This window comes from Tubulanus polymorphus, chromosome 2 (genome assembly GCF_964204645.1).
Source record: "Tubulanus polymorphus chromosome 2, tnTubPoly1.2, whole genome shotgun sequence".
NCBI classification, from domain to species: Eukaryota; Metazoa; Nemertea; class Palaeonemertea; order Tubulaniformes; family Tubulanidae; genus Tubulanus; species Tubulanus polymorphus.
In genome coordinates, this window is record NC_134026.1 from 9,360,729 (window position 1) to 9,387,555 (window position 26,827).

At 37.0% G+C, this 26,827-nt stretch overlaps 2 protein-coding genes across 2 annotated transcripts in view; one reads left to right on the forward strand and one right to left on the reverse strand.

Moving 5' to 3' along the window:
* Window positions 1–946: 946 nt before the first annotated feature.
* On the reverse strand, window positions 947–6,509 carry LOC141900322 (uncharacterized). The gene is made up of 9 exons (XM_074787156.1): window positions 6,394–6,509; window positions 5,217–5,381; window positions 4,692–4,861; window positions 3,907–4,080; window positions 3,676–3,800; window positions 3,331–3,397; window positions 2,664–2,903; window positions 2,191–2,347; window positions 947–1,684 (listed from the first exon to the last, which is right to left on the reverse strand). The coding sequence occupies exons 3-9, from the start codon at window positions 4,744–4,746 to the stop codon at window positions 1,585–1,587; spliced, it is 918 nt and encodes a 305-aa protein (XP_074643257.1). The 5' UTR covers window positions 4,747–4,861; window positions 5,217–5,381; window positions 6,394–6,509; the 3' UTR covers window positions 947–1,584.
* A 1,085-nt stretch (window positions 6,510–7,594) lies between these two features.
* LOC141900227 (epidermal growth factor receptor substrate 15-like 1) overlaps window positions 7,595–26,827 on the forward strand; it is a 29,200-nt gene continuing 9,967 nt past the window's right edge. The window contains exons 1-15 of the mRNA XM_074787021.1: window positions 7,595–7,615; window positions 9,089–9,133; window positions 9,583–9,672; window positions 10,103–10,246; window positions 10,953–11,015; window positions 11,091–11,174; window positions 11,638–11,739; window positions 12,437–12,637; window positions 13,514–13,701; window positions 14,336–14,498; window positions 22,800–22,879; window positions 23,053–23,224; window positions 23,605–23,667; window positions 25,723–25,770; window positions 25,874–26,023. Coding sequence (XP_074643122.1) covers window positions 9,616–9,672; window positions 10,103–10,246; window positions 10,953–11,015; window positions 11,091–11,174; window positions 11,638–11,739; window positions 12,437–12,637; window positions 13,514–13,701; window positions 14,336–14,498; window positions 22,800–22,879; window positions 23,053–23,224; window positions 23,605–23,667; window positions 25,723–25,770; window positions 25,874–26,023 — 1,515 coding nt within the window. The 5' untranslated portion in view covers window positions 7,595–7,615; window positions 9,089–9,133; window positions 9,583–9,615. The remainder of the gene's footprint in view (window positions 7,616–9,088; window positions 9,134–9,582; window positions 9,673–10,102; window positions 10,247–10,952; window positions 11,016–11,090; window positions 11,175–11,637; window positions 11,740–12,436; window positions 12,638–13,513; window positions 13,702–14,335; window positions 14,499–22,799; window positions 22,880–23,052; window positions 23,225–23,604; window positions 23,668–25,722; window positions 25,771–25,873; window positions 26,024–26,827) is intronic.

Sequence of the window (26,827 nt, forward strand, 5' to 3'; positions counted from 1 at the left end):
CACTAACGAAACCAGTCCTTACAGTAAAAGTTTACACTATACTCCTACAATACAGATCGGTACCATAAATACAAACAACAAAATTGACTACGACGACCTTTACCATGCACCTAAACCTAACTAACCAATTCCATGGATAAATTACCTTATCACCAACATCATCACTTATTTTGGCATCAAAACGAGTCACACTGGAAAATCGAATCAGTGTTTTCTCTTCTACAATTGACTGGGTAGAGAAGAGTTTCAACTGGAACTGTTTAGTCCATACGTCATTTGGAAAATGAGGCATTCACGTATTTGTAAAGATGGAAAAATAAGAACGTTCCCATTAGGAGGTTTTGTGACTAGTCATACCAGTATATGTAGGAATGTCAGTAAATGTATGACAAAACTTAATTGAAACTTCCCTAACGAACTGAAACATGACACAGAACATGAATACATATGTATACACATAATATGAATACATTTATACATAAATACACTGCAAAAGGTCTTCTTTTAATATCGTAGATATGAACACAAAACATGTACATATATGAAGATGTATTTATCCAGGCAGTTTTAATTTCTGCCTATGTCTGACGGAAGTTATTCGTATTTCCCAAACAAAAAAAAAGAAGAAATTTTGAATTTTGTTTTTATATATGCGGAACACATTCTCTCTGTTGACAAATTCTCAAGTGAAAAAAAAAGAAGGAAAACCGAAGTAGATTCCATCAGACATAGGTAAAAAACGGTTTTTGTTACATATGTTTACGCATAAAAACATAGCAAATATGCAGGAGGGAATATTCAATGATTGTCATACATACATTTCACACGAAGCTACTACAGTGTATTGGGCATTCAATTATACTGACTTGGCACTCTCAGTAGTAAAATACTGGATTAGAAATCACAAAATCAGTGGGAATTTCAAAGAATAAGAATCGAAGGTGGCTGCGTATCTACAGTAATACGTTATAATACTGTCCATCTGTACGCGTATAAATGCAACTGATGATTGCATTTCGTTTTCTTAAATAACTTCACCAAAAACAATGCTAGCATCACTATCCGCAAAATATCTTCACACACCTGTTCTTCTATTAGTGACTGCGATATATGAGGTAAATAACGAGACATTTATAGTGATATTGATACTGATACGTGTACACATCTCTTGAAGTAAGTGCTTCATGGAATGTTAAATTTCACTCGACGTGTTATTTGCATTAATAACTACAGGTATTTGCACGAAAAAGAACGGGAAATTTCATGTTTGATGAAAAAAAATAACATAGAAAGATAAATACATACAAACCCTATTGAAAAATTTGCTTACAAATGCATAAGTGTTTGATCATACAAAATATAATGCACATTAAAACAACGTTTTCACGATATACGGTAATAGAAATAGATTATATGCCACTACCTAGAATAGACTCCAAACCCTGAATAGCCTTTTTTCAAGATGATAAAGCCTGTGAAGTCGAGGCTCAAAGAGCTGAATGCTGTTGTTAAAGTTTTGACAAGTAATATGATAAACAAAGCAAACACAGAAGTTTACACGAGTAGGTTCATGCATGTCATGGTTTATGAAACTTTGCATTTTTCACACTTGCTGGCGATTATCGGCTGAGCTTCTAAATGCCATCCTTCGGGTGGTTCCCTTATGACACCATCGATATAAACTCTACAAAGATGAACGAGGTTTATTTTTAGGTGCAATAATTAAAATTGAAATAATGAACGCGAGTCTTGCTAAATTGCATCATAATGATTAAATAACGGACAAAACAAATGAATCAATTCCATAAAGTTATATGATATTGATAATTCTGCCATGATCTGCTTTCTGCAAAGGTCAAGTATTCTCATTTCTGCTATGAATAGTATACCCAGCATGTCAGATTAAGGACCACACCCAAGATGTTTAAACAGCGTCAACTCCTTCCGACTTCTGATTAAAATCAATAACATTACATTCATGAACTAACACAGCCATGTTCACCTAAAGGTGTTACCGGAGTAGAGATCAAATCAAATTACTAACTTATCCTGATATTACCACAGTCGAATTCGGATAAATTAGAATTTATTTAGTTATATAATCCACCTGGTTTATGAGATTATGTGGATTTCGATTCTACAGTTAATTGCAATGTCCAGATTAGATGAAAATTAGGATGAAGCACAAACCTAATGCAATACAGGCCATCAAGAGGTTGGAGATGACCGTTGTTATCTTTGGACCATTCACCAGAACTAACTGCAGTATCAGTAGCTTGCAAACCACAAGATTTAATCGATGATTCTCTAACAGGTCCAAACATTTCGGCGCACACCACTTTTGATCCTGATGAAAAACAGATGATTTCATGAATGATAAATATATGCTCAATCAATATTGATAGATGTTCATCTAGCATTCGTTAACATGCTATGTAAGGCTATAACACCTTAGTCATTAAATGGATTTGGGTTTCAATCAAGCACCACCCATTACCCGGTATTTGCTTGCTGCCAAACTATTGTTTTTCTAAGGCAAACATTAACAGCAATATAGATTACCAGTAGCTACGATCTATGCCTTGAAGTTATCACGCTACATCGCACGTAAGCTTTATCGGTAAAAACCTGTGTAGAAACAAATTGGAAAACAAAAGACTTACTAGTCGCGTGAAGCCACGCCAAAGCGTACGTGGCCACTTCGTGCAAAGACTGGTATTTTCCTTCATCTTCTGGAAGTGAACCAGGGATGAATGTCTTGCATGACAGAAATGGGGAGTTCAGAGGCAGTATTTTATCGGGACCGATCGGAATGACGTACGCAACGCGAAGAAATGAAACACTCGGCAGATCTTCAACATTCATAGTGAATGGAACATCAGGCAACAGACGTGATCTTCTGTCTGGAATTAAATGCACATATATGTATCAAATACACGCTTTACCTGTTGCGAGAAAAGAATTTTCATTTGTTTCAGCATTTCTGTAATTCAATGACATCTAGCACCATTTTGAAAAATATGGAAAAACAAAAAACTCTGATCAGTGTCAACTAGAGATAAATAAAAAAGGACCACCTGATGACAGCTGAAATTTTTTGGTTTCATGTCAATGAATCTTCAAAAATCCATCACATAAAATTCTATTGCGGGACCTTTTCATTTAGGCCTTTATGAACCTTTAGGTCCATAGTTACGATTTGACTCTGAGGGCTGAATAGAGTCAAATATAGATAAGAACTGTGAAGCCAGCCTCTGTTCGTGTCTGTATTTTACAAACATACACATGTGGCTGTATATAGATATCAACTGACTATTTCCAATAACTTACCGAAAGCCTTTTCACGTGTCTTATCATACTGTGTCTTCAACGTCTGGACATTAGTTATCCTCAATGTCTACATAATTCGATAAAAATATGTTAATTCGCCTTACTAATTTGGATCAGGTTAGTCAAATCATAGTAGCGACTTCTGGCAGTGCTAGTAGAGTCCCATTCCTAAGACAGTACATTGAAAGCACTGTCATTCCGTGAAGTAAGTACTATTGATTCATTGTTTTAGAAACACTTCATTGAAATAAGAGGCCAAATGTTCAAATTAATCAGTACTCAAGTTACATTATTCCTACACATCTCAAAAATCGATAGTCCCTGCAAATCTCATTTAACACCAACCTCGCCTTCCTTTTTACTCCATATTCGTGCACTTTGAACCAGACTTGGAAATTCTGTGTAAACTGGTGATTTATCAAAGATAGACTGTTTGCTTGCCAGACGATCTGGGACAAAATCATGAAATCCTGAAAACGCCAAGGAGCAATTCAACATCAATCTTAAAATAGTTAACAGTGCAGTTAACTATGCTATGAATAAGATATATTCTAGACTTCGTATCAACTAACTTACCGATAAGTTCTTTAAAAGTTGGTCCAACTTGGTAGAAAATGCGAAGGAATTGGAATGTGTGCTTATCGGGGCTATCAGCCCAACTGCATGTATCCCAATCGATATCACCATTGGTTTCTACCCACCATTGACCATCAACTTTGCACACAACGGTATCAATACTAACGATCTGGCCTGAAAATGTAGAACACTCATCAATTTCACATATGTATAGTAACCATGATATGATTCCTTAAAAAAATTATAAGTTCGTAATTGAATTCAATTCAATGTCAGTACAGGAGACATTGTCCTATCATGCCATAATATACATACGTAGATTAATCTCAGAACGAAAATTCATCTAGTTTCTGAGAAATCTATTTACATTACAATACGCCTAGGAGGGAATTCAGACTAAGCAGCCATATATGTCGATAGACTGACTACTTCTACTACCACAGACAAATTGGAAAGTTGCTGAAACAATCTATTACATCAGATTTTGATTACCGGTAAAATAATGTTCAGAAAATTGAAATATTCCATGGGCAAATTCAGAGGAGGTTCAGGGGTCTGGACCCTCCAAAATTTGTTCTTGTTTTTCATTTTTTCATCAAAAAATCTGAAAACAAGCTGAAACTAGGGTTAGGGTTTGCTGGTACCCCATTCAGCTAGTTAGAAATTTAATTCATTCCAAAGGTAAAACCAGCCACAGGGATCAGTTTTAACTTTAACCCTTGGTATGACCTCAATCAATGTAACTATCAAATCATCATTCGAATTAAAAGTGTGACATCACTAACCATCTAATGGTTCCTTTTCAAGTCGAGCATTTATGGTTTCCATGACACGATCCATTGTTTCAAATTGTGGACATTTATCTCCTGGATTGGTACGAATTGGGATGACATTCTTATATTCGATGCGAATCACATCTGTATCGGTATGAGGTCTCTCTTTAGCGAAGTACAACCTGTGAAATATAAATAATTCTTTTGCTGAGGGGACTGGTGGTGGGAGCATTTGAATCTTCAATGCTACGTTCAAACACTCCCACAGTACCAATAATACCTACCGTAGTTTTGTTAAGTTGCTTGCGCATGGAATAGTAGTTCAAATATTTCATGGAAAAATTACTAGTAAGCTTACTACAGAGATATCAACTGGGGATGATGATAATTAGTTACTGATTTCTAGATATACTGTAGATCTTTTATACATACCTTCAAGAATACTGTGACTTATAAAACATATAATTCGAAATCTTTTCATCTCATATTCGCAAATTTCTAGGTTGAAATGCAAAATAATTTCTACAAATCACAAACCTTAAGCCTTTGATGTATGTTGCTCCATGTGGGCTTTTTTTGTAGTAAAGATTTCCATTATAGATGTCATCCAAGTTAGTCACTTTCTTTTCAACTGTTTCAACATTCCGCAGAACAATATCCGATCTGTCAAGAAGCCACTTATTCGCTCTGTCAACTAACACTCTGATAAATAGAAAAAATGAATTTCACTATTCCGCCTAGTATCCTCTTGATTTTGATCGATACCTGATTGAAATTTTCTCTCATGTACCAGATTAATTCCATCAGTCCCTAAAAATTTGGATTATCAAAAAATTTAGTCGCATTAAATGATTGGTTTAATCATTGGCTGAATCATTTGCAGACATTATCCAATATCAAAACCACGAAAAAATATTAGACCACGAAATTAAAAACAAAAGGCCAACATTTGACAGAAATTTAGTAACCAATTGGATTGAAACAGTATATTTTTAAATTCTTAATGCGTATATAGTTGAAGTGAATTAGTGATAACAATAACAGATCTGTCAACGACTAATAATAGTACAGAGTAATGGTATAATTAGAATTAGAAGCAATTATCAAAATCAAAACGACCAAAAAAAACCCAAAACAGACAACCCCCATATCGCTATTTCCAAATCTTAATGTAGAGGCTATCAAATTAGGCAGTAAACAAAAACAAACCACAATCAGTTGCTTGCCAGTTCAGGCTGGTTGGAAGATTGTTCATACAAACCAAAAAATGGAAACAAAATTTTCAATAGGCAAATGTACTTTCATTTAAACCATTAAAAATATCTATGTATATTTGACTGAACATCTAACTATATCTACACTTCGATTTCCGATTTCAAAATCAATTCTCATTTTCTTTCGCCACGAGTGAGTTGCGTTTGTAAGTACACCAAATAACTGTATAGAATTCAAGTCGATCAAATAGATAGAGGAAAATGATTCTCATTCCTAGATCAAAATCAAAATATTGATTGACACATTCTGGACTCTCTAAAGAACCATCGTCAGCATTTCCAGTTTCAACGTGGATATAGTGACTACGAACAATCTCAGCGCCGGTGAACTTATCATGAGAAACAGGCGTTTTAAAAATGTTAATTATCATCATCATTATTATCATTATCATTCAAGGCGACACCAAAACCTATACTTTTGGCCTACACCAAAAACGTACCCAAACTTATCGAATGGAGCTCTCTTGATCGACGATTCACCTGGTTCGAGACAGTAAGGCCAAAAATCGATGTACGAAAGAATGGCTGATGGCTCGATTATAGAATCATACGAGGGCGGCGGTTCCTTGTAGCAATCCGAGAAATTGGCGTCATCCGTGTATTCTTTAAACGCCAACTCATCTTCGCCGATTATACTGATAGTGTATTTATCGAAGTCAGCCCACGACATCTTTATACACTATCTAAAAAAAAAAAAACATTTAGTCATTTTGATATGATTTTGGTAATTAATAACTCGCTTTTGTGATGACGTATTGATTACACATTGGAGTGGCCAAATTAATATTCTAGTTCTGGGGATAATTAATTACACAATATCGGTAAGCCTGTCAAAAAAGGACATAATATAAATTACCAAAATTACGGGTATTGCATTGTAATAAAATATGAAACAAATTTAAGGTGAGTCATTAGGCACTGATATTTATAGCCAGTTTCCACTAAGCCTATAGACCTGAACTAATCTGCGAATGCCACAATTTTGAAACTAAATGAATTAGATCATCAAGCTCAACTTGATTTCAATAATTTCAGTCAAACGCGCTTAATCCGGATCAGTTTATTTTGGATTTTATCCTAATTGCGATATTATCTATAGTCCACCCTAGTTAGTTAGATTGTAAGCTTTCAAAATCTTACAGGCTTAGGCCTAAATATAATTTGTAAAATTATGCGATCGTGATTGTGAAACTAATCCACCGATAGGTTAAGGTACATTTTGACTAGATCTAAATGATCCGAAATACGCAGGTTCTACTATAGGCCTAATCTGAATAGCAGACTGTAGAGAGCAGTTCCCAAGGGAACAACGGCTATAACTCTAGCTTCTATCTACTAACTACACTACAACTTACAGTAGTTCTACCTGTCTACTACTAATTTAATTAGATTTTGTCAATAATTTGCTTCTCTTTCTTACCATTAATAGAGTGTCATCAATGTCACAACTTTTCTTGACACGGGCATCAACGTTCTCAACGCAACTACATTCTTATATTGCAGAGTTTATCGTTCGGTAGCTGCTTTTTACTGCTTTAAAGCATCAGCAGCATCCAGCATCAGTACCGACTCCACCCAACTGATACACCGGCAGCTGGCGCCATCTACCGTTGCCTTCTAAAATCAATAATGGCCTCTCCTCCATCATCGTCGTTAGCTCAGGTAAATCTTATCGCGGTTTATCGCGATTTATTACCAATCTCGGCGCGTAAAACTGTACACCTGTTGATCACCATTTGAACCCGATCCGTTCGAATGCTGACAGTGATTTATTTGTATTTCTGACCGTCAGAAATGCATGAAATCGCCCCGTAATCGACTACTGCTGTCAAAAAGTAGTCTGTCTGTAAATCTCTCTTGCTTTACCTTGGAGACAGCATTTTGGCTTCTAGCCTATGTATTTACCTTAATGATTCCAGTTAATGTATCATAGATTGCATACTGCTTTTGAACATTTTGCTTAGCCTTTTTAGTAATTTTCCAAGCTGGTGGGATTGATTTAAAGCCTGTTTTGTTCCGTGAAGAACATTTGAATCGATTAGGCTAATTCAACTTTTATTTGCTTGGAAATTAAGGCAGGTGGCCTAGCTCAGTCAGTTTTGGTAGAAAATACCTGATAATGGACCTTAATGGGACCAGCATAGAGATGGGCAGCTGAGCTAAAACATTGATTTTTAATCCATTGAAACAGTAGGCCTATGGGCAGCTGAACTAAAACATTGATTTTTAATCCATTTCCACTGTAAGAATTGCTGTGGTTTAGTTTTATCATCAGATATTTTCACAAACACATTAGTGTAGAAGCCCATCTGATTATGAAAACGTAGGCTACACTAAAGTTTAGGTAATTTACTGTATAGGAGCCTTGCACTAAGGGACATAGCTAAAAAATACCTACACTGTTGTGTTATCTGAATACCAGACAATGTACGGGTTCCCCTACAATATCTGATGCAAATCTGTCATAAAGATCTTATTTCGTGTTTCTTAGAATGCCAAGCAATAAAAGCTATTAAATGATTACGATGACTATGAAAATGTGTTTTATACTTGCAAAACATGTTTTTTATTCACCCAGATCTTCAAACTTTTTGATTCCACATCATTTCATTAGGTGCATTTTGTGATGTATAAATGCAGTATTTGCAGCGGATGTGGCGAAATATTTTGTGGGTTCTGTTGCACCAGTTCACACAGATATCAGTGTGCAAAAACCATAAAGATGCATACAGTTAACTCTGCATGTTACTGCTATAGATTATAGATTCCTAAGGCGGGAGGTGAATTTGGTGAATTGACGAGGCGACTAGTGAAACATAGGAAAAAATCTTCCATCAAAAATCTATTTTGGATTTTTTATCAATTTATGCAGAATAGATGGTTAACTTCCATTGGATTACATACATTGCGTTCAAGATAGATCATGCTAAAGATTTCATCCCAAAAATTAGATATGAAAATTAAACTTATAAATGTGCTCTCTGGTCTTAGACATTGTTTCAGGATCAATAGCTAGATACTAGATTACTCCAGGGTACAACTGTTGTTAGTTAATTGTAGCTTTTCCTGTTAAAAGATATTGTTCATAACTTCAAATTATGGTCCTTGTTGAAGTCATCTATTATCCATTTGCAGATAGCAGGAATCAATGGCGCCATCTATGAAGCTTACTTCCAGAAGGTAATTAATTAACTAGTAGCGTAGGCCTCATTAGCCTAGGCCTTATGTCAAGAAAAAGATAAAGTTTGAAACAGTTAAAATGTTTATTGTAGACATCAAAGTTTAAATTTAAAACGGTAGAAAGATGCAACTTCATGGACCTACAATAAAAATATTTTAACCGTTTAACTGTTTCCTTCACTGTTTCAATGAGGACAACTATTCAAACTTAACAGTTTCAAGCAACAGCAACAATTGAACTCAATTATTTTTCTGGAGGATAATTGCACAGAAACCGAAAAGCTTAGGAAAATTGGGAATTCTTTTTCTAGGCGCTGGAAAAGCTTGAGTGTAACTGAGGGTATAGAGAATTCATAATCTGGGTTCAGAAAAGAAATGGAAAATAAAATTGGGAAACCCTTAAGAACCCTGTTGTACTTCTCTTTTCCATGATGGGTTTGTTCTTTCAGGTCGATGCGGCGGGCAAGGGTATTATCGGCGCGATGGATGCCGCAGCCTTTCTGAAAAAGTCAGGACTCAATGAAAAAACGTTAGGTCAAGTAAGTTGATTTTATGCTACACTAGCAGACTATTTATACTACCATCATTTTAACTCATTTAAGTCGTCGCAGTTAGGATTTTAGTTAGTACGATTTATACCTTAATCGTAGTTAGGACAATCGTTATGTTGACAATTACAGTCTTACTCAGACATGGCTAACTCGACAAAAAAACTAAATCATTTTCTGGCTTTCTTACATATTTCTTAATTCAGACATTGCTTTACTCGAAGCTATTTTTTTCCATCCCTGTCTGTCCCAGTTTGGTAAGGTTCACTGTAATGAATTTAACTGGACGTTCAAATTGGGACTTAGAAACTGATACGACAGTAAGTGATGCAATTGATGACTTAGCCGATGATGACTTAAGCGAGTTGAAAAAGGTCTTATTATTCTGGATAAAGAATAATTCAATCTATTTTATTTTCAGATATGGAGTTTTGCCGATCGAAATGGTAAAGGGTTTTTGGATAAGCAAGGATTTTTCATCGCTTTGAAACTCATAGCGTTAACTCAAAACAACATGGATGCTTCTATCGCCAATATAATGGCAACGGCTCCGGCGCCGAATATGGTGAGTAAATACTGATCAGGGACGAATCCCGTGCTCCTAATATGCAATTTTCCTGTGCCCTTTTGAAAAAACAACGGCAATTTTTATCGCATTCACTTTTCGTCTGTTGTCGGTTCGTTCATCTGTCTGTCCGTAGAATTTTTTGATTCATTTATTTCTGTGGATTAAGCCGTTTGAAATTTCCCAACACTAAACGATGGCATGAATTTTAAGCTAATTTTCTCCTGAAATTTCGACGCAGTTGTACAGTCAAGATTCAGACTTAAGACCATCTTGTTTCTATGGTGTCGGGAATTTTCCCTCCAATCACATCGATTCACTATTTCAAATCTAATTGTTGTTTAAAATGAGTCTTCTGACCACTTTCAGACTTCAGTCACAACTGTGCAATTGTTACTTATACCAAAAGTCTGTTGATATTTGCTAATACTCAGTCGCAAATGCTAATATCAAAATTTGGATCATTTCAGATAAACTTTGAACTGGGAAGGCCTATGAGGCTTCCGAATCCCTATCTTCAAACAAACCTGGCAGATCCTTGCTTGAATCTTCAATTGCCACATCATTGCTACTGCCGGCCCACATAATACAACTAACAATACTGCAACCCTTGATAGGCTGAATCCATACATTTTCAAATCCATCAACTTATTTTTCTAATACATGTACATGTGTATGTTAATTTAGAATTTTCGATTTTTCCTAGGGTGATGCTGGCAGCCCGGCTGCTGTGCCCCCTGGTACAGGTGACACCGGTTGGAAAATCAAAGTAAGTCTTTCAAAAATCGTTTGACCTAAGAGACTTGACACGTGATACTAATACTCGTACCGATTTTTTTTTCAGTTGCCAGAGAAAGCTAAATACGATAAAGTTTTCAACAATTTGAACCCTGTCGATGGAAAAGTTCCTGGAAGTGTAGTGAAACCGGTATGTAGCAATAAGCTGAACTTAAAACTAATATTTATCGAACTAGATTCGAATGATGAGAAATCTCAGTTACACTACTTCCTCAAACTGATATTTAGCATAAGTTTGAAAACGCTCGATCATGATTCAGCCCAAACCTTTCGAACTTTTGATTCCAGTTCCGTATTAGGAATCTGGGTAAACACTGACCCGGGTGGCATATTTTCACCCAGAACTGTGTTACTGTTGAAATAGGTTTCTAATTACCGAGACCCAGTTCCATAGATTTTAATTAAGTTTTTCTCTTTGAATTGAAATCAGTTCATTTTCAATGTTTAAACCCACAGTCAAACTTTTACCCGGGTAGGTAAGTTTAAGATTCATAGACATGAAGAAGGTTGAAAATCATGGAGCATTTCAAATAATTGTATATGAAATCGTTTCTAACTTGATACACGGATAATGAATGTCTTTTCAATTTCAGGTGTTATTGAATTCGAAACTGCCGCTGGATATTCTGGGCAAGATCTGGGATCTTAGCGATATCGATAAAGACGGATTTTTAGATGACGATGAATTCTCAGTTGTAAGTCTTTAAGATATTCAGATCCCGATCTGGGAAGTTCATTAATCTCTGGAATGCGAGGTGATGCTTCACACCGCAATCCAAGGGCCTTTGGTGAATTTTGACCTGACATCTATTGCTAGAATGATTGCGTATGTTGTAGTTATGGGTGTGCTTTCTATGTATCATTCCCAGCATCTTAATCCGTAACTGTTAGGTTACAAGTTACCCTCATTGAAGCCAAATTTTCCCTCTTCGTTTGGGACGAGGCGACTCGTTCACACTTCTAGACCTCTTCTCCTGGCATTCATAACATTTCGTTTGTTGCTATCATTATTTGCTTCGCTAGCTGTTAATGTTGATACTCATTGGCAGCAACACCAGTGGTTTCATTGAGTTGGCAGCAAGAGAGCGCAGTTGTCTGTGCAGCCCATCTATTCCTCATCCAGCCCAAAGTTGCCACTGACCCTCGAAATGATCTAAAATATCATTGTGTATTTTTCTGATAATTAAACATAATCATTTCAAGCACAAGAATCCTTGTTTTGAAAGATTTTTAAGAAACATTCTAAGTGTTAATCATCATAACTTAAAGAAATCAGACTAATACCATCATTACCGGTATTTCGATTTTGGGTTTTAATTTCTGTTTCGAGCGATTAAATTTTTGCTTTGGTTCACGCTAATTAGGCACCAATCCAATACATTTTCTTTTCAGGCAATGCATTTAGTATATCGGGCACTTGAAAAGGAGCCAGTTCCCCCGGCACTGCCACCTGAACTGATCCCGCCGTCGAAACGTCAAAAGAAACTGTCATTAGCCGGAGCAGTGCCTGTGTTACCCGCAATATCAAACAATGCAACCGGATTGGGCTCGCTACCCGGTTCACCTCTTCATAAAACTGCTCCACCGATTTCGGTAAGTTTATTTTCTGATTGGCGCTGAGGGAGTCGGCCATCGCGCATTGGCCATTCACTTCTATATTTAGAATTCAGGCAACCCACTGCTGACTGGTATTTAGTCCTCTGAGAAAGGGACTCAAAAGTATCAAATTAAGTCATTCAAATAAATAAGAGGGGCAACCATCACTATTTCATGACTAAAGCAAGAGGCATCTCTTTCAGTTCGAATCTTACGATCTCTGATCGAATGCTTCAGGCTTGCAGTTGATATACATTTCTTACATAGAATTTTTGATTTCCTGATCTGTAAGAACCCTGCGTATAATTTTTAAGGAAACTATTTAGAGGCATCTCGAGTAGACACAACTTGTCTTGGGACCAATGTCTCTGAAGCAAGAGAATTCTGGGAGCCACCATCGTTTGACTTGGAGTAAGAAAACTTTGAAAATCTAGTCCATAGCAAACGTACAATCCTGGCAATCATCTTCATGGCATTTCCGTGGGTAACACTTAACTAGAGTTGGGCAATGATAAGCAGAAGCCATGTGTCAGAAACTATCATAAACAAAATTCGGCTGAAAATAACAATGGGTACCATATTAACCACAAAAATCCTAACAGAAAGATAATAGGCAGGGATACAGACGGAGTAAACCAATCAATAAATTTGACCTCCCATATCCCTGACTCAAAACATCGTGTAACTAAATAACTAAGTAGTTAGTAATGGGTAGGGATTACGGAGTAACACAGATTTAACTCAAACCGATATTTGATAAAGACTTGATGTGCCTCGATGATAATTGATAATGTGGAGGGAACCCACATTTCAAATAAGATATAATACTTTGAAAGTTTAGAAATGGCTGATTCAAATTGTTTTTGATTTCAGATTCCAGGACCGCCTGGGCTTTCCGCGACGAAACCGACAAACTGGGTCGTAACCGCAGCCGAAATGGCTACGTACGACGTGATGTTTAAAAAAGCTGACTCGGATATGGATGGCTATGTGTCCGGTGTCGAGATTCGAGATTCTTTAATTCAAACTGGAGCTCCTCATCAAGTATTAGCACATATATGGTAAACATTATTGGCCAGTTGCATTTATCAGGGTGACCACGATTCTGGAATACAGGAAACGTACAGGGAACTGATTTCTCGCAGTGTATATGATCAAGCTCTGGAAAACACAGGGAAATGGTGTTTATGTTGCGCACACATTTTTCCCATATACAGAGCTGCCAAGTTCCTGATTTTCAGTATTTGTTACCATTTTATAACGAGAAATACTAATTAGATTTGTTTGATGCATACAGACATACAGAAATATGAAAGATGTCACTGAGGTTCTTACTGTGATAACTGATTTAAATTTGAACATTTTCTTTCATATTTCAATGAGATGTTGCTGAAAAAAATTCAGCTTGTTACTGATAGCACTTTTCAGAGGTTGGCAGACCTGCACAAATTTTGCTCCTTTCCTATTGATGTTCTGCAGAACACGGAAAGTTCAGTTTTTACTGGAAAAACACAAGAAAAAACCCAGGGAATTTTGAAATGGATGGATTGTGGATATGTATTCTGTTCTACGATTCTGTGGGAACCCTATTTTGTTGGGAGACAATCCCGATGATTGAATTGATACACGTATCATGTAGTATATGAGCAACCAACACCATAGCTTATTTTGATATCCAATATTCGTTCGTTTTAGGGGCCTCGTCGATTCTAAAAGTAGCGGTAAAGTGAACAATGAACAGTTCGCCTTAATCATGCATTTAATACATCAAAAACTACAAGGAACGGATCCGCCTCCGCAGCTTACCACGGAAATGATTCCGCCGAGTTTAAGAAAGACGTCAGTCGATGGATTCACGGTAAGAGTTGCTGTAAATTATTCAAAAATCTGCAAGTTGTGCACATAGAAAAATGTATTGGGTACAAATCTCTGGAGGACTTACCGTATTGAAGAGGCGCAGAGCAAACTGATAATTTCACTGAAAAATTTCATTTGTTAATAACAAACCGTTCAGGTTCACTGAAACTCGGATGTTATCATCGGCCATGTTTTTTGTTCGTGAATTTGAAAGCAAACGCAATAGGCAATCTAATTGGCGCTGTCAGTTAATCAGTGGCAAAGCTGCTAAACTATGCGAACTGGGTCTATTCGGGCATGGGTTCATATTTTTGTAGTCTTGATACCATTGGGTTCGAATCTTTGCTGAGGGAGGATAGTCCGCTTGATTATGCAGGGGTCGGATTGATGTAAAAAATATGTGAAAAATTTTCATAAATGCATGTCTGTTCATACTCCTCAGAATTGCTGTATATAATGTATATTATTTAAGAGATTTTATTTCAATCTGCCCAGATAGTGATCTGTCACTGCTTATCTTATTGTACCTTGATGTAAAAAAAAGTGTTCTATGTAAAAAAAAGAAAGTTCTATGAAAAATCTATGGCAAAATTCCTGGATTCGGTTCCACAGTTATGTAAACTCAGTGTTAGAATTAGTTCATTATCAATGAGTTAACTCTGAGTTAGATCTTAATTCACAACTGGAACTGGGTCCTGGTATTTTATTGTGAAAAAAATGTTCAAAAAAGCCAATTGTAAGGATATGAAAAAGAATGAAAATTCTTGAATTCATCAAAGAATCGATGAAATGCTTGAGATTTTATTTCGAAAAACTATCAATTCCAGATCGGATTCTCTGATATTTGTTTGATACGAGTGGTTTTACTTTCGAGGCGACTTGCGAACTTTCATGATCGTAATGGTCATTACAAGTAGAGTGAGACCTACGAATCCCATACCGAAGTATATCACGTAATGTTCGATATCGAAATTTGTCGGCTGTTTGACGTTTATTTTGATGCTGGCGATCAGTCTTTTCCCTACCCAACAACTGAAAAGTGGAGAGAGAAGAATGTATTACAAGATATATACATATTGCATGATGATGTTAGAATTAAAGCCCCATTATACACAAATTTGAAAGAATAAAAACAAGTTTATTTACTTAACACATTCACTGCCATCAAGATCATACGGTGCCGCCCGAATTGTTACTACAAGTATATTCGAAGGTTGGCACTACTAGACTAGTAGAGCTGTTAGATAGTTGGCCTTTGCTCAAAATTGACCGATGAGCGTTGAGAATGAAGCAGAGTTTGTTCACATTGCCAGCCAATCATGAACTGTGTCATTCCCATTTGCCAGAGTGCATGCATAACTCGAAATATGAAGAATTGGCTGTACGCCTATTCGTAGTGGCACTGGTGACAGAACTTGAAGCACAAGTATATTCGTAGCCGGCAGCGAATGTGCTAATAAAAAATTTCTTTATGATTTACTCTAGAAACCATCGTCGGGTTGGGTTTTGATTTTATTAACTACTAGCTGGACGGCTTTCTTGTTGGGCGCAGGGTGCGTCAGTCGTGAGCACACCTCCTCCTCCTTCGCATAACCTGAGTTCTGCTATTTTTGTATAGAATACATTCATTTTCATTGGCCAGGAAGTGCATACTTCAAATGTTCAGAATTCTTGGACCAATCGACCCCTCAGTTTATCTGTCTGTGGTCTAATTTCTCGATCAGATATCATCATCAAAGCCTATATAATCATAACCACCAACAATTAGGTCACTAACGATATGCATCAGCTTCCAGTGCCATTCCGAGAGGCTGCGTATGGGCCTGCACTCACCCCAGAGCCATTCCAAGAGGTTGCATGTGGGCCTACGTACCCCTGTAAAACCTGTATTTGGCATAAATTCAAGATCAATTATCAATACAAAGCCTCTCCGATTATAAAAGTTTACCACCAACGATTAGGTCACTAACTGCATAGCCGCCTTCCATCCCCCCTGAGCCATTCCGAGAGGTAACGTATGAACCTAAGACCCCCAAATATCTTGTTTTGGATATATTAACCCAATTGACAAAGGCTATTGATGGATTATCTTAACTGATATATACCTGTATGTTGGTACCATTTTTAAATCGTCCAAATTTCACAAATAACGATTTAGACTCGAGTCTTATGTATGGGCCTCTGGGAGCCATTCCGAGAAGCTGTGTATCTTTTTTTAACTCATCTTTTTTAACCGAATTTTAGCCCAGGCTTGATGAAAATGAATATTGTGACTTCCTCGGACCACCAATCTGTTTAAAACATGTAATATGACGACGGGAAAAACTGATATTATGCGTCAGTAAAAGGACGTTTAAGTATGTGCATTAATTTCCTTACAATGCGTCGCGGTAAATACCTCTGTTTTGCTTTATAGTATAGATTCTACACATCTGACTAAGAATGGCTATTCACTATTACAGTGATTCTCGCTGCAACCAGACATTTGTTTCTTTGAAGTCAGTAACAAGCTCAAAAAACTTTGTTTAGATTTGCTTGAAATTCCAGTCGCCAGGTGGCATTATATATTTTTTCATACACTGGCGATAGGTCATTATATATATTGATGGGCGTTTAAGATTTAACGTTAAGGAAAATATTTCTCAAATTTTTGAGTTAAGACAGTATTATATCAGGTGTCCCAAAAATGTGAATGGTCTTTGAAAGTATTTCCTCACCTATCAGATCGACCTTACGACGCGACTCAACTGTCGGCGACTATCATAGATTGCACTCAGATCGAATTCAGCGATAATCGCCGACCAGTTGCTATAGTCGTAACGACTGAACGTGAGCGCGCTCACATCGACACCGATACACCGAGTCGTGGGCTCCCTACAAGTAGATCACGTGACCCGTTCAATGCTACATGCACACATTTCCCTAATGAAAAATAACAATGTGTATGCCAATTTTATTCCATAAACTCTCCATCTATTTAGCGGTATTATTGTGAGAGAAAAATTAAAAATTTTAGAGTGATTCAAATGATATCAATAATTTTAGGTTATTCATCAAAGTTTTTTATTATCAACATGCAAAAACGTTGTGGAAAGGTAGCAGCAGCCGCATTGTATATTGAGGCTGTTTCTCTTCTCAGAATAATAATGAGCTTTCCTTCATATTTGACGGTCCATGAGGTCGCCATGTTTATTTTTGATCCGCTACTCTGATTGGCTGAAATTAGTTGTGGAGTCGGCAACTCATCGCAGAAACAGGCACATCGACTGCGACGAGTCGGCGACTGGTTCTGTCGCGTCGTAGAAGTAGAACATGTTCAACTCCTGTGATTCAGTCGCCGAATGTGAAAAAGTGTCGCACGACGGTCGTAGCTAGACTCAGATCGACTAGAATTGGTGACGGAAATAGTGCGACGATCGGCGGTAGTCGCTGGAAAACCAGTCGCCGACCAGTTGAGTCGCGTCGTAAGGTCGATCTGAGCAAATTCAAAAAAGACAGTCAAAAATGCGCGACCAAGTCCACAATATCGTGACCAAACTTTTTCATCATGACACAGACAGCGGTATTGCATTGTTTGCATTGTTGAAAATGCAGTTTCGAATTGAGATCTAGCAATATTCGCATTACATATAGCCTATGTGAACGATGTTAGTATTTGAGTAAATTGAAAATTTCTTCAAAGATTCTGAGTCACATATGGAAAGTAAAAGTGAGTAAAATCTAATATTCGATTTCTCCGAATAGGTTTTACAAGTTATCTATAGATACCTTTACTCTATACCACATAGGGAGGGAGCTATAGAACATCGAAGGGAACCTTGCTGGGGCTGATTAATTGGTAAAAATGGCTGGCAGTTGAGCGGTAAATACGTACAGATGTACATCAGCCTGGGGCTTAGCCCTTTCAGTGCATCTACACCGCACTTTGGTGTAAAAATCGGTGATGGATTTTCCGAGTACATAGCGCTGTTTTTATCTTTATTGTAAAATGGCAGCACCTGTCAAACATGGTGAAATATTAGTAACTAACAATACACCGCACTACGGTGTAGATGCACTATAGCGGTATTCCCGCTCTTCTCTAGGGTAGAATTTATCAAAATTTTCAAATTATCTCCAGCACTATAAGGTATCAGTTAGTCTGCACTGAAAGGGTTAAAAGATTGAATAACTTATCGGTTATTTTGATTGTTGGGTTTGAGACTTTACCTGTAGTAATGCGCGTCTGTGTATCGCAGTTTTCTGATGTGTAAATATCCCTTTAAATCGACGTTGATCCGGCCTCTTGTTTGACGTCTGATCGTAATTGGATCGATGAACTGTGATCCGTTCATCCAAACAACGCGTACGTCGCTGTGAACATCGCTGCAAAAATCATCATATTTATCGACATTATCTATGCAAATTGTTCAGGGATAGATATAGGATTTTGAAAGGGGCTGGTGGTTTAAATTAGAAATGAGGAGGGCAACTACTGTCTGAGCCAGCGCTGAAACAAAGCAAAAATGATGGGATATAGAAATTGACATGCATTTTCATGCAATCATAGGGTATTTTTCGTCAATTTAGGAAATATTTCAACCAACTTTTTCAACTACATTGGCAATATTCGGAAAGGCACTTGGCTGAAAAAGAGGGGTGTGTTTGAACCCCTGAACCCAGGATCTGCCACTGGTGTTTCGATGAATAGATTGATATTCTATTTGTTTGATTGTTCTTACAGCTGCAGAGTAAGGATTTTTTTTCAATTTCCTGAATGATCTTTTGTTGGTTACTTGTCAGGGGCAGATCCTGAGATGGACTTTGACTGGAGCACAAAAAAATGAAAAGGGCATTGGACATGTATCCACGCAGAGCAAGGCCTATAGGTGTGATGCCAAAACAGGGTTCAGGGAAACTATTTGTGTACTTGTGATTGTAATATATGAAATGAGGATTTCAAAATCTAGACCTCATAACCTGAACGTTTTTCATAGGCATCCAAATGATGATATAATTCAGATTAATCGGGTTCTAAAGTCGTAAATGACATAAAGATTTATTATAGCTGGCGTAAGCTGCACTCACTGCGGACATTCCAATTTGATTGACTTCTCGAAATCTTCGTAAATGAATTTTCTCTTCGTCATTGGCGGCGCGACGGGCGGATTTTTACCAGAATACACACCAGCCTCGGGATGAATGATCTCCAGTAGTTTGCCGTTCACATCCGTTATGTTCAACACCGACGGCAGAGTGGGGCATACTTCTGAACACCAACCTTGACATAGAGAAAAAAACATGCTTCATCTACATTATATCTTCATTGATTGAAATTTCATCGCGCGAAATTTGATTGGTTATGAAAATGATTGAAAAGCATTGATTTGTGTATACCGTGTTTTTTAGACTTAGATATGATATCAAATACAGTTTGAAATCTATCTGATAACCCCTTTCAGCGCATCTATTCCACATTGCGGTGTATAAATCGGTGATGGATTTTGTTAGTACATCGCATTGCAGTGTATCCATTAGTAATTAGTAATTAGTTTTTATATCTATTGAAAGATGGCATCACCTGTCAAGGATAGTGAAATATTTGCAACTAATGATACACCTCGCCACGGTGTCGACGCACTAGAGGAGTATGCCCATTATGCAACAAAATGGGGGGGGGGATTTTTAGGATTTCGTAATCATCGCCAGCACTTTAGGGTATCAGGTAGTCAGCAATGAAAGGGTTTAAGTCACATGCAACCAAACTTGTTTAAGTTGTCATACGTAGTTGGCACCATCATTATGTTGACAACTTATCCATGTCAATGAATTACACTTAGTAATTTCAATTGGAAATACAAATGGAACCAAAAATAAGACAACTTAAATACAGCTAAAGGAATGAAACGGGATAATGACAATGTATTTGGCTGTAATTTCGTGCAACAAAATGCCAGTTTTATTGACCAGTTTGAATAAAACCCTTGCATATACCAAGCTATTTCTTATTATAGTTAACCTCAGGGGCCAATTGCACAGTCATACCTTAGATTTGAGACTTGAGACAAGTCTAAGACCAACTTAATTCTTTAGTCAATCTAACAACTTAAAAGACCAGTCTTAAGATTTGAGACCACTATAAGACTTAAGTCGCGACTGCGCAACCGGACCCAGGGTCTATAGAACTTTTGATGTAAATTATAAATGACTGTGCAGCCAGGAGCCCTAGATAGGCCTAAAACAAACATTTTTAATATCGCTTTTCAGTATTTCCATGTTTTTAGATTAAGTTAAAGATACTCGGATTACCTACCTATCTCAGTTTCGCTTGGCCTGTCTTTGATTTTAGGATTTAGGGCCAGATGGGTTGGCAGCAGTGATGACCTACATGGTATCCCATTTGAATACTGCCTGAGTTGTTTTACATCAACCGGTTTCAGTGGTTTATCTCTATCTAATAGCTGAAAATATGAAGAGAACACTTTATACTTTGGCAATTTCAGAGAAATCCAAGAAGGCAGTCTTTACATTGGAAATATTGATTAGGACGATACAACTGGTTTCGACCATATGGAGCTTTTACTTTTACTAACGTAGTCAAAAGATGGCACTTACTTCAGACGGGCATAGGTTGACCTTGCAAATGCCAGTGACTCATTGCGACCAGCAGAGATGATTGTGTCACAAAGATCACCTACGGTGGTCGGCTAATTGTCATATAAACAAGGATTATGATTGTTTCAAGTCGTGCCTCACCTGTACCATACATGTGCCAACTCTTTGTCGACTCCCTGGTTTGTCACAAAGATTACAACCACCCCACTCTGCCCATTGCGTGAAAATCTTAAGATTTTCTTCTTGCGAAACTGTATTGTTCAGAATTCGGTCGCCTGGCAAACCAAGTTCTTTTGCCTGAAAAATTGGATTCTCCACTATGAAGTGTCTGCCACCATCATTTTCCTCAGTAAAAGAATCACATAAAGCACAGGCAATGGGGCGTATAATTTTTTCGTAAACATCTCACCTGCCTTATGAGTTCTGTTTCTATGATATCGACGTGATAAGCCACTTCGTATTGGCTGCGTTTAAGACAGTAATATTGTCCCGTATCGGTTACTTTAGGTTTTCTGAGTATCAAGTCTTTCGTTGGCGTTATAACAAAATTGTCGTTTGATTCGACGATCTCTTCGCCGAGTGTTGTGGTCAGTGTTCGTTTCCAAATAACGTCGGCATAAAAGTTCTTGTCGTGTGGTGGTGGGCTGTTGTATTGCAGGAATTCATACATTAGGGATAAGTGATATTGATGATGATATTAGAACATTTTAGTAGCAGCTATTCCACTGTGCGTACTTCAGTGAGTGTTCACCGGGGGTCGAACATCGGTATTACCCCTAGCGCTTTATCTCTTCACTGTGTATCAATAATATTTTCCTGGGGAGAAGTGACATTCTAGCGACCATGAGTTGTACCCATTCACTCTTGGGTAGAGAGATGCAATGTCTCACCTAGGGACACTACGGTCATGTATGGGTTTGTTGGTTATTTTATTGTTCTCACAGCGTTTGCTCGAGAATTGCACGAAAACTTTGCCCGTGTTCACCAGGCTTAACTACTCATCCAAACTGCTCTACTAAGAAGACACTTTACAAAGATTTGAACCCAATGCCTTAGTCTATATAAACAAAAAAACCATTAAATCAGGGCCCAGTTCTGCATCTGTCACACATGGTCTCCGTGCGATGCATAATATATGCAGACAAACTGCTTATTAACAAAATTATGGATGAAAATGTCGCACGTAGAGCATAGCCTATGTGTGGTGACAGACCTGTTATTTTAACTCAAGTCTCACTCAATGGAAATCTGTGGAACTAGATCCAGGTACTATCAATTGAGATAGAAACATTGAATTTCACAAATATGTAGCCACTAAATTAAAAGTAACAAGATATTTTCTAATTAATTACCAAGCATTGCAACTCAATTGTAGTCTTTGACCATCAATTCCTAAGATGGCTTCTCCTCCGATGCGAGTGTACGCTTCGTAATATTTGTTCTTCTGTGTCAAACACAGGTAATATTCATCAAATTGTTCTTTCTCTTGTTGGTGTTTTGATTTTTCATCGGCTACCAATTCGAGAAAAGCATCCAGAATGAGTAAACTTAGAAAAATAGCTCTAATCATTTTTTAAGTAGTTTGAATGAGGAGTCCAGTTAGTTGCCACAACAACATTGTTGCCATGTAACCACTGATTAAATTATTTATCTCTAAATCCTTAATCATTATCATTAATAGAAACATTTTTTGTTCTAATTATTTCAGGATGATGTACCATCAATTGATATGCCAACATCGAATAAAGAAATAGAAGCTATAACAAAGGAAATAGAACTACTCAAAAGGTATGTTAAGAAAAAATGAAGTTCTAAATAAATTCTCAAAATTGAATATAATTACAGCATTTAAATGCTTTAGAGCATGTGAAGGAAAGCTTTTTCGTCAAATTGCTCCTCTTTTCTGTTACCCATTTTGTTGAATCCGTTGCTTAACTTCGCATAATTTTTGTTTTCTGTAGCGAAAAAATGATGCTAGAAAAAGACCGCGCTCAAAGAGATGCCGACATCAAGATACGAACGGGCGAAGTACAGTCGTTACAAAAAGAACTGGACGCAATTACTGCAACCCTGAATCAGCTGGAAACACAAAAAGGAGAGGCGCAAAAACGATTAGATGAACTAGACGAAAAGGTATTGCTTAATTTTTGGATATCTTATTATTGCTATTTGTTTAGCCCTCTGCATGCATTTCATAGTCAATAGATGCATCCAGAAAAGATATTTGCTTCACAAGAAACCCCAATCATATCATTGACATTGTCAGTACCTCATTGGTAAGGTAAATCATCAGCCATTAACTTTTCATTTCTGTGTGAACTAATGGTGGAAGAATCAACTCGACTATGATATACATGATTTTATTTTGAAGGACTTTTTATCTTAGGGTATCATCTTTTCTGGACTGGTCTATGAAATCAGTTTTTAAGGCATTTGGGGCTTCATATTAAGAGGCAATGTTTCGAAATATCAGTTTGGGGAGAGCTACCCTGATTATCATATTCACTTTTCAGAGATCAAACTTGGAAAATAACTTCAAGGACTTGAAAGAAAAATGCGGTGAAGAACAGAGAATGGTAAATATAAGCACATGTGTCAAAATAGTTTTCCTGTTTGTAGAGTTTGATTCTTAAATCAACGGACAACTGGTACTGGTTTCAGAATCAAGTTAAAAGTTTTAAGACTGGTTTTAACACATTCATTGCCAACTATTAAGTATCTAGTATTGGTTCTGTTGCCATTGCCTCTTAAGTGAATCCAGTTTCACTTCAAGAGTTAACAATTTCATTTCTTCATCAATTCCATTTATCAATTTTGGAGGTAACCTTTCTGTGAAACGGCACCCTGATCGCTGTTTGATAAATCCACTCCAGCAGGGGGATAACACGGCTTCTTATTGCCTGGCTTATTGGTCCATTTTAATCGATGGTTTTTTGCTGTCTGTGTTAGCATACTTCCAACTTCATAGACTCCGCTCAAGTCGGACCATTTTGAACTGTGAAAAATATATGAGATATCGGAGTAAGACAATATATACTCCATATAAGCCTATAGTGTCACATTGATATCTCACCGAAATTCCAGTTCAACGATGACCCCAGTGGATCGGATCCAACTTGAGCATAGTGTATGGTACTGGAATAAAAAACTAATTTAAAAACTCGGTCCCTTCATTAGTCTTGAATCTGAAACCAGATCCTGTAGAGTTCTATTGAGATATAATTATAAGCGCATGTTCGTGTACCAGTACCTGTTTCTTGTTCAAATATTTATCTCGAAAGAATCTGGCCGTAAAGATGGGTCCTTATTATTGTTGGTATTAGTTTTCAACAATGAAATCATCAAAAACTTCAGTTCTTCAGGTAAAGCTTGTCACTGGTTCGAGAATTGGACCCAGTGTAGTACTAGCACTAACATGAGCACCGAAGATCATTGTAAATAATTTTCTAGAGTCTATCTATAGCCTTTTTGAAGAAATGACAAAACTGTGAGAAACCATTGAAAACACGGAAATGTTCTCATCTGTTAATATAACTGCATAACTCTGTCAAATAGACAGTCTGTTGTATAAAAAGTATTAGCAAGCAGACTAAAAGGCTTAAATTGACTACTGGCAATCGAAATATTATTTTGGTCTTGAAAAGAATGCTACGTCTGAGCAAATTTGTGGTTGAAATGTGTCCTGTGGTGTGATAGGCTGTAGAAACTAGTGTTAGGTTAACCCTGATTGGGCAGAAAGATATTCTGAGCAGTTGCAGCTTGGATGTTACTCTCTGGGAGCACGTCGATCTAGAACCCCGTTTCGATTTTTTTTTTTTTCTTGAAAAAAAAATCGGCTCCGAAATTCGCGCCCCGTGCACTAGCGCCATCTAGTGGCCGATGTTATCAAACGCGGAAGTTACTACGTCCGTTCAGACTTGTTTCAGTCGACCAATTTATCACACTCGATAGTCAAATGTAGGAACATGAAAAGAAAAAAACTGCGTCACTGCATCACTTTGTGCAGAATGATCATTTTGACGAAGTCCTTTTAATGTAATTATCAGATGTATGTGTTTTGTCACATTATTTAAGTCAAGCGAATGGTTTTTGAAAGTTGTGATTTGGTCAGTATGTACAAACTGTACATGTAAATATTATTCAGACTGATTCCAGTTAGAATCAGTTGTTATAGCGTACCATACATTATTTCCATTGCGATTGTCTTACAAATGATAGTGTGAAGCCATGTATAGGTTTTTGCACACATGTGTCTAAGAAAATTTATTCCGAGCCATCTCTAGTTGATATTATCCATTCTAGAAACTTTGTTTCTGGTCATGCTATAAACCCCTTGCAGCCATATGCATATGTCTACCATAAAATAAGTTTGCTGCTTTTATTAAATAAGAAATTTTATGAAATTTGTAAATACGCAACCATATTATCAATTTCTGAGCTAAATCTCAATCCAATATATCAATTATCTATTCAAGTTAATTTTCAAGAATGTTTTCAACTGCGTCAGTTTATCTTCTGCTCTTCCAGTTACATGTTTTTTTTTTGTTTCGACGTTGCCGAATAATGTAGCCCAGGTCAACCACTCTACGTTTTCAGTTTGTTGACGTTTTTACATGTACTTCGCACTGTAGGTTGATAGTCTAAGGTCTCAAATTACCTGTCAAGAGATTTCTATAAAGGTGAGTTTTTTTTTTACCACAAGTTGGTTACGCAAGCCAGAAGGGCACGCTTTGTTCCAGGAATGATGACGGTGACTTCTTTCTTTTCGCCATCAAATTTTAGGGTCAAGAAGAAGAATTAGCGAAATTAAGAGTAGAATTAAATGATCTACGCGGAGAAGAAAGTAAACTAGAACAACAGGTCGAAGCGGGTCAAACTCAACTCGAAACTGTTCTTAAATCACTGAAAGAAACTCATCAAGAACATCAACAGGTAACGTAATAAGTTTACTAATACTTACGTAATACTTTTTAGCTTTAATGTCATTTAGGTCAAGTTCACGTTCTCAAGACAATATGTAGAGTATCCCAAAATTATAACGAAAGAATAATACTGTTGTATCAATGGTTATTTGTCAAATGCACTAGTTTTGATTTGGCCATATTTGATGTCAAACACTAATCACTAATCTGGCTTGTTTCATGACCGAGTGCGTGGCTCTGAAACACAAAACACGTTTATGTCTTTAGGGTTAAAGCTAAGGTTAAGAAGAGTTTTTGAAAGACCAGAAATAAAGTTTCAGAGCTGGGAAACCGTTACTGATTTTCAGTTATTGTTACTATTTTATAACGAGAAATACTGATTTGATTTGTTTGATGCGGACAGAAATATGAAAGATGTTACTGAGAGTCTTACTGTTGATAACTCATTAATTGAACATTTTCGTTCATATTTCAATAAGATGTTACTGAAAATTGTTACTGATAGCACTTTTCAGAGGTTGAGAGCCCTGAAGTTTGATAAGGTTTTGAATCTATGATTTTTATTTTGCCTATTCTTGTCAGACTAATTTAAGTATAACTGCAGAGCCAATCGAGCTGAAAGGCTTGAATCACTTGTTACTTAAAAAATAGTACAGTCGAATTCCATTAGACCATGACCGTCCTCCAATATAATGATACTGATGTCATATCCGCCATATTGCATGGTTTATCTTGAGTATAATTGTATAAAGATGTATTAAAAATCACAAATCTTGTGAAATGGTTGATCAGCTCTTTACTCACCTTTTTCATA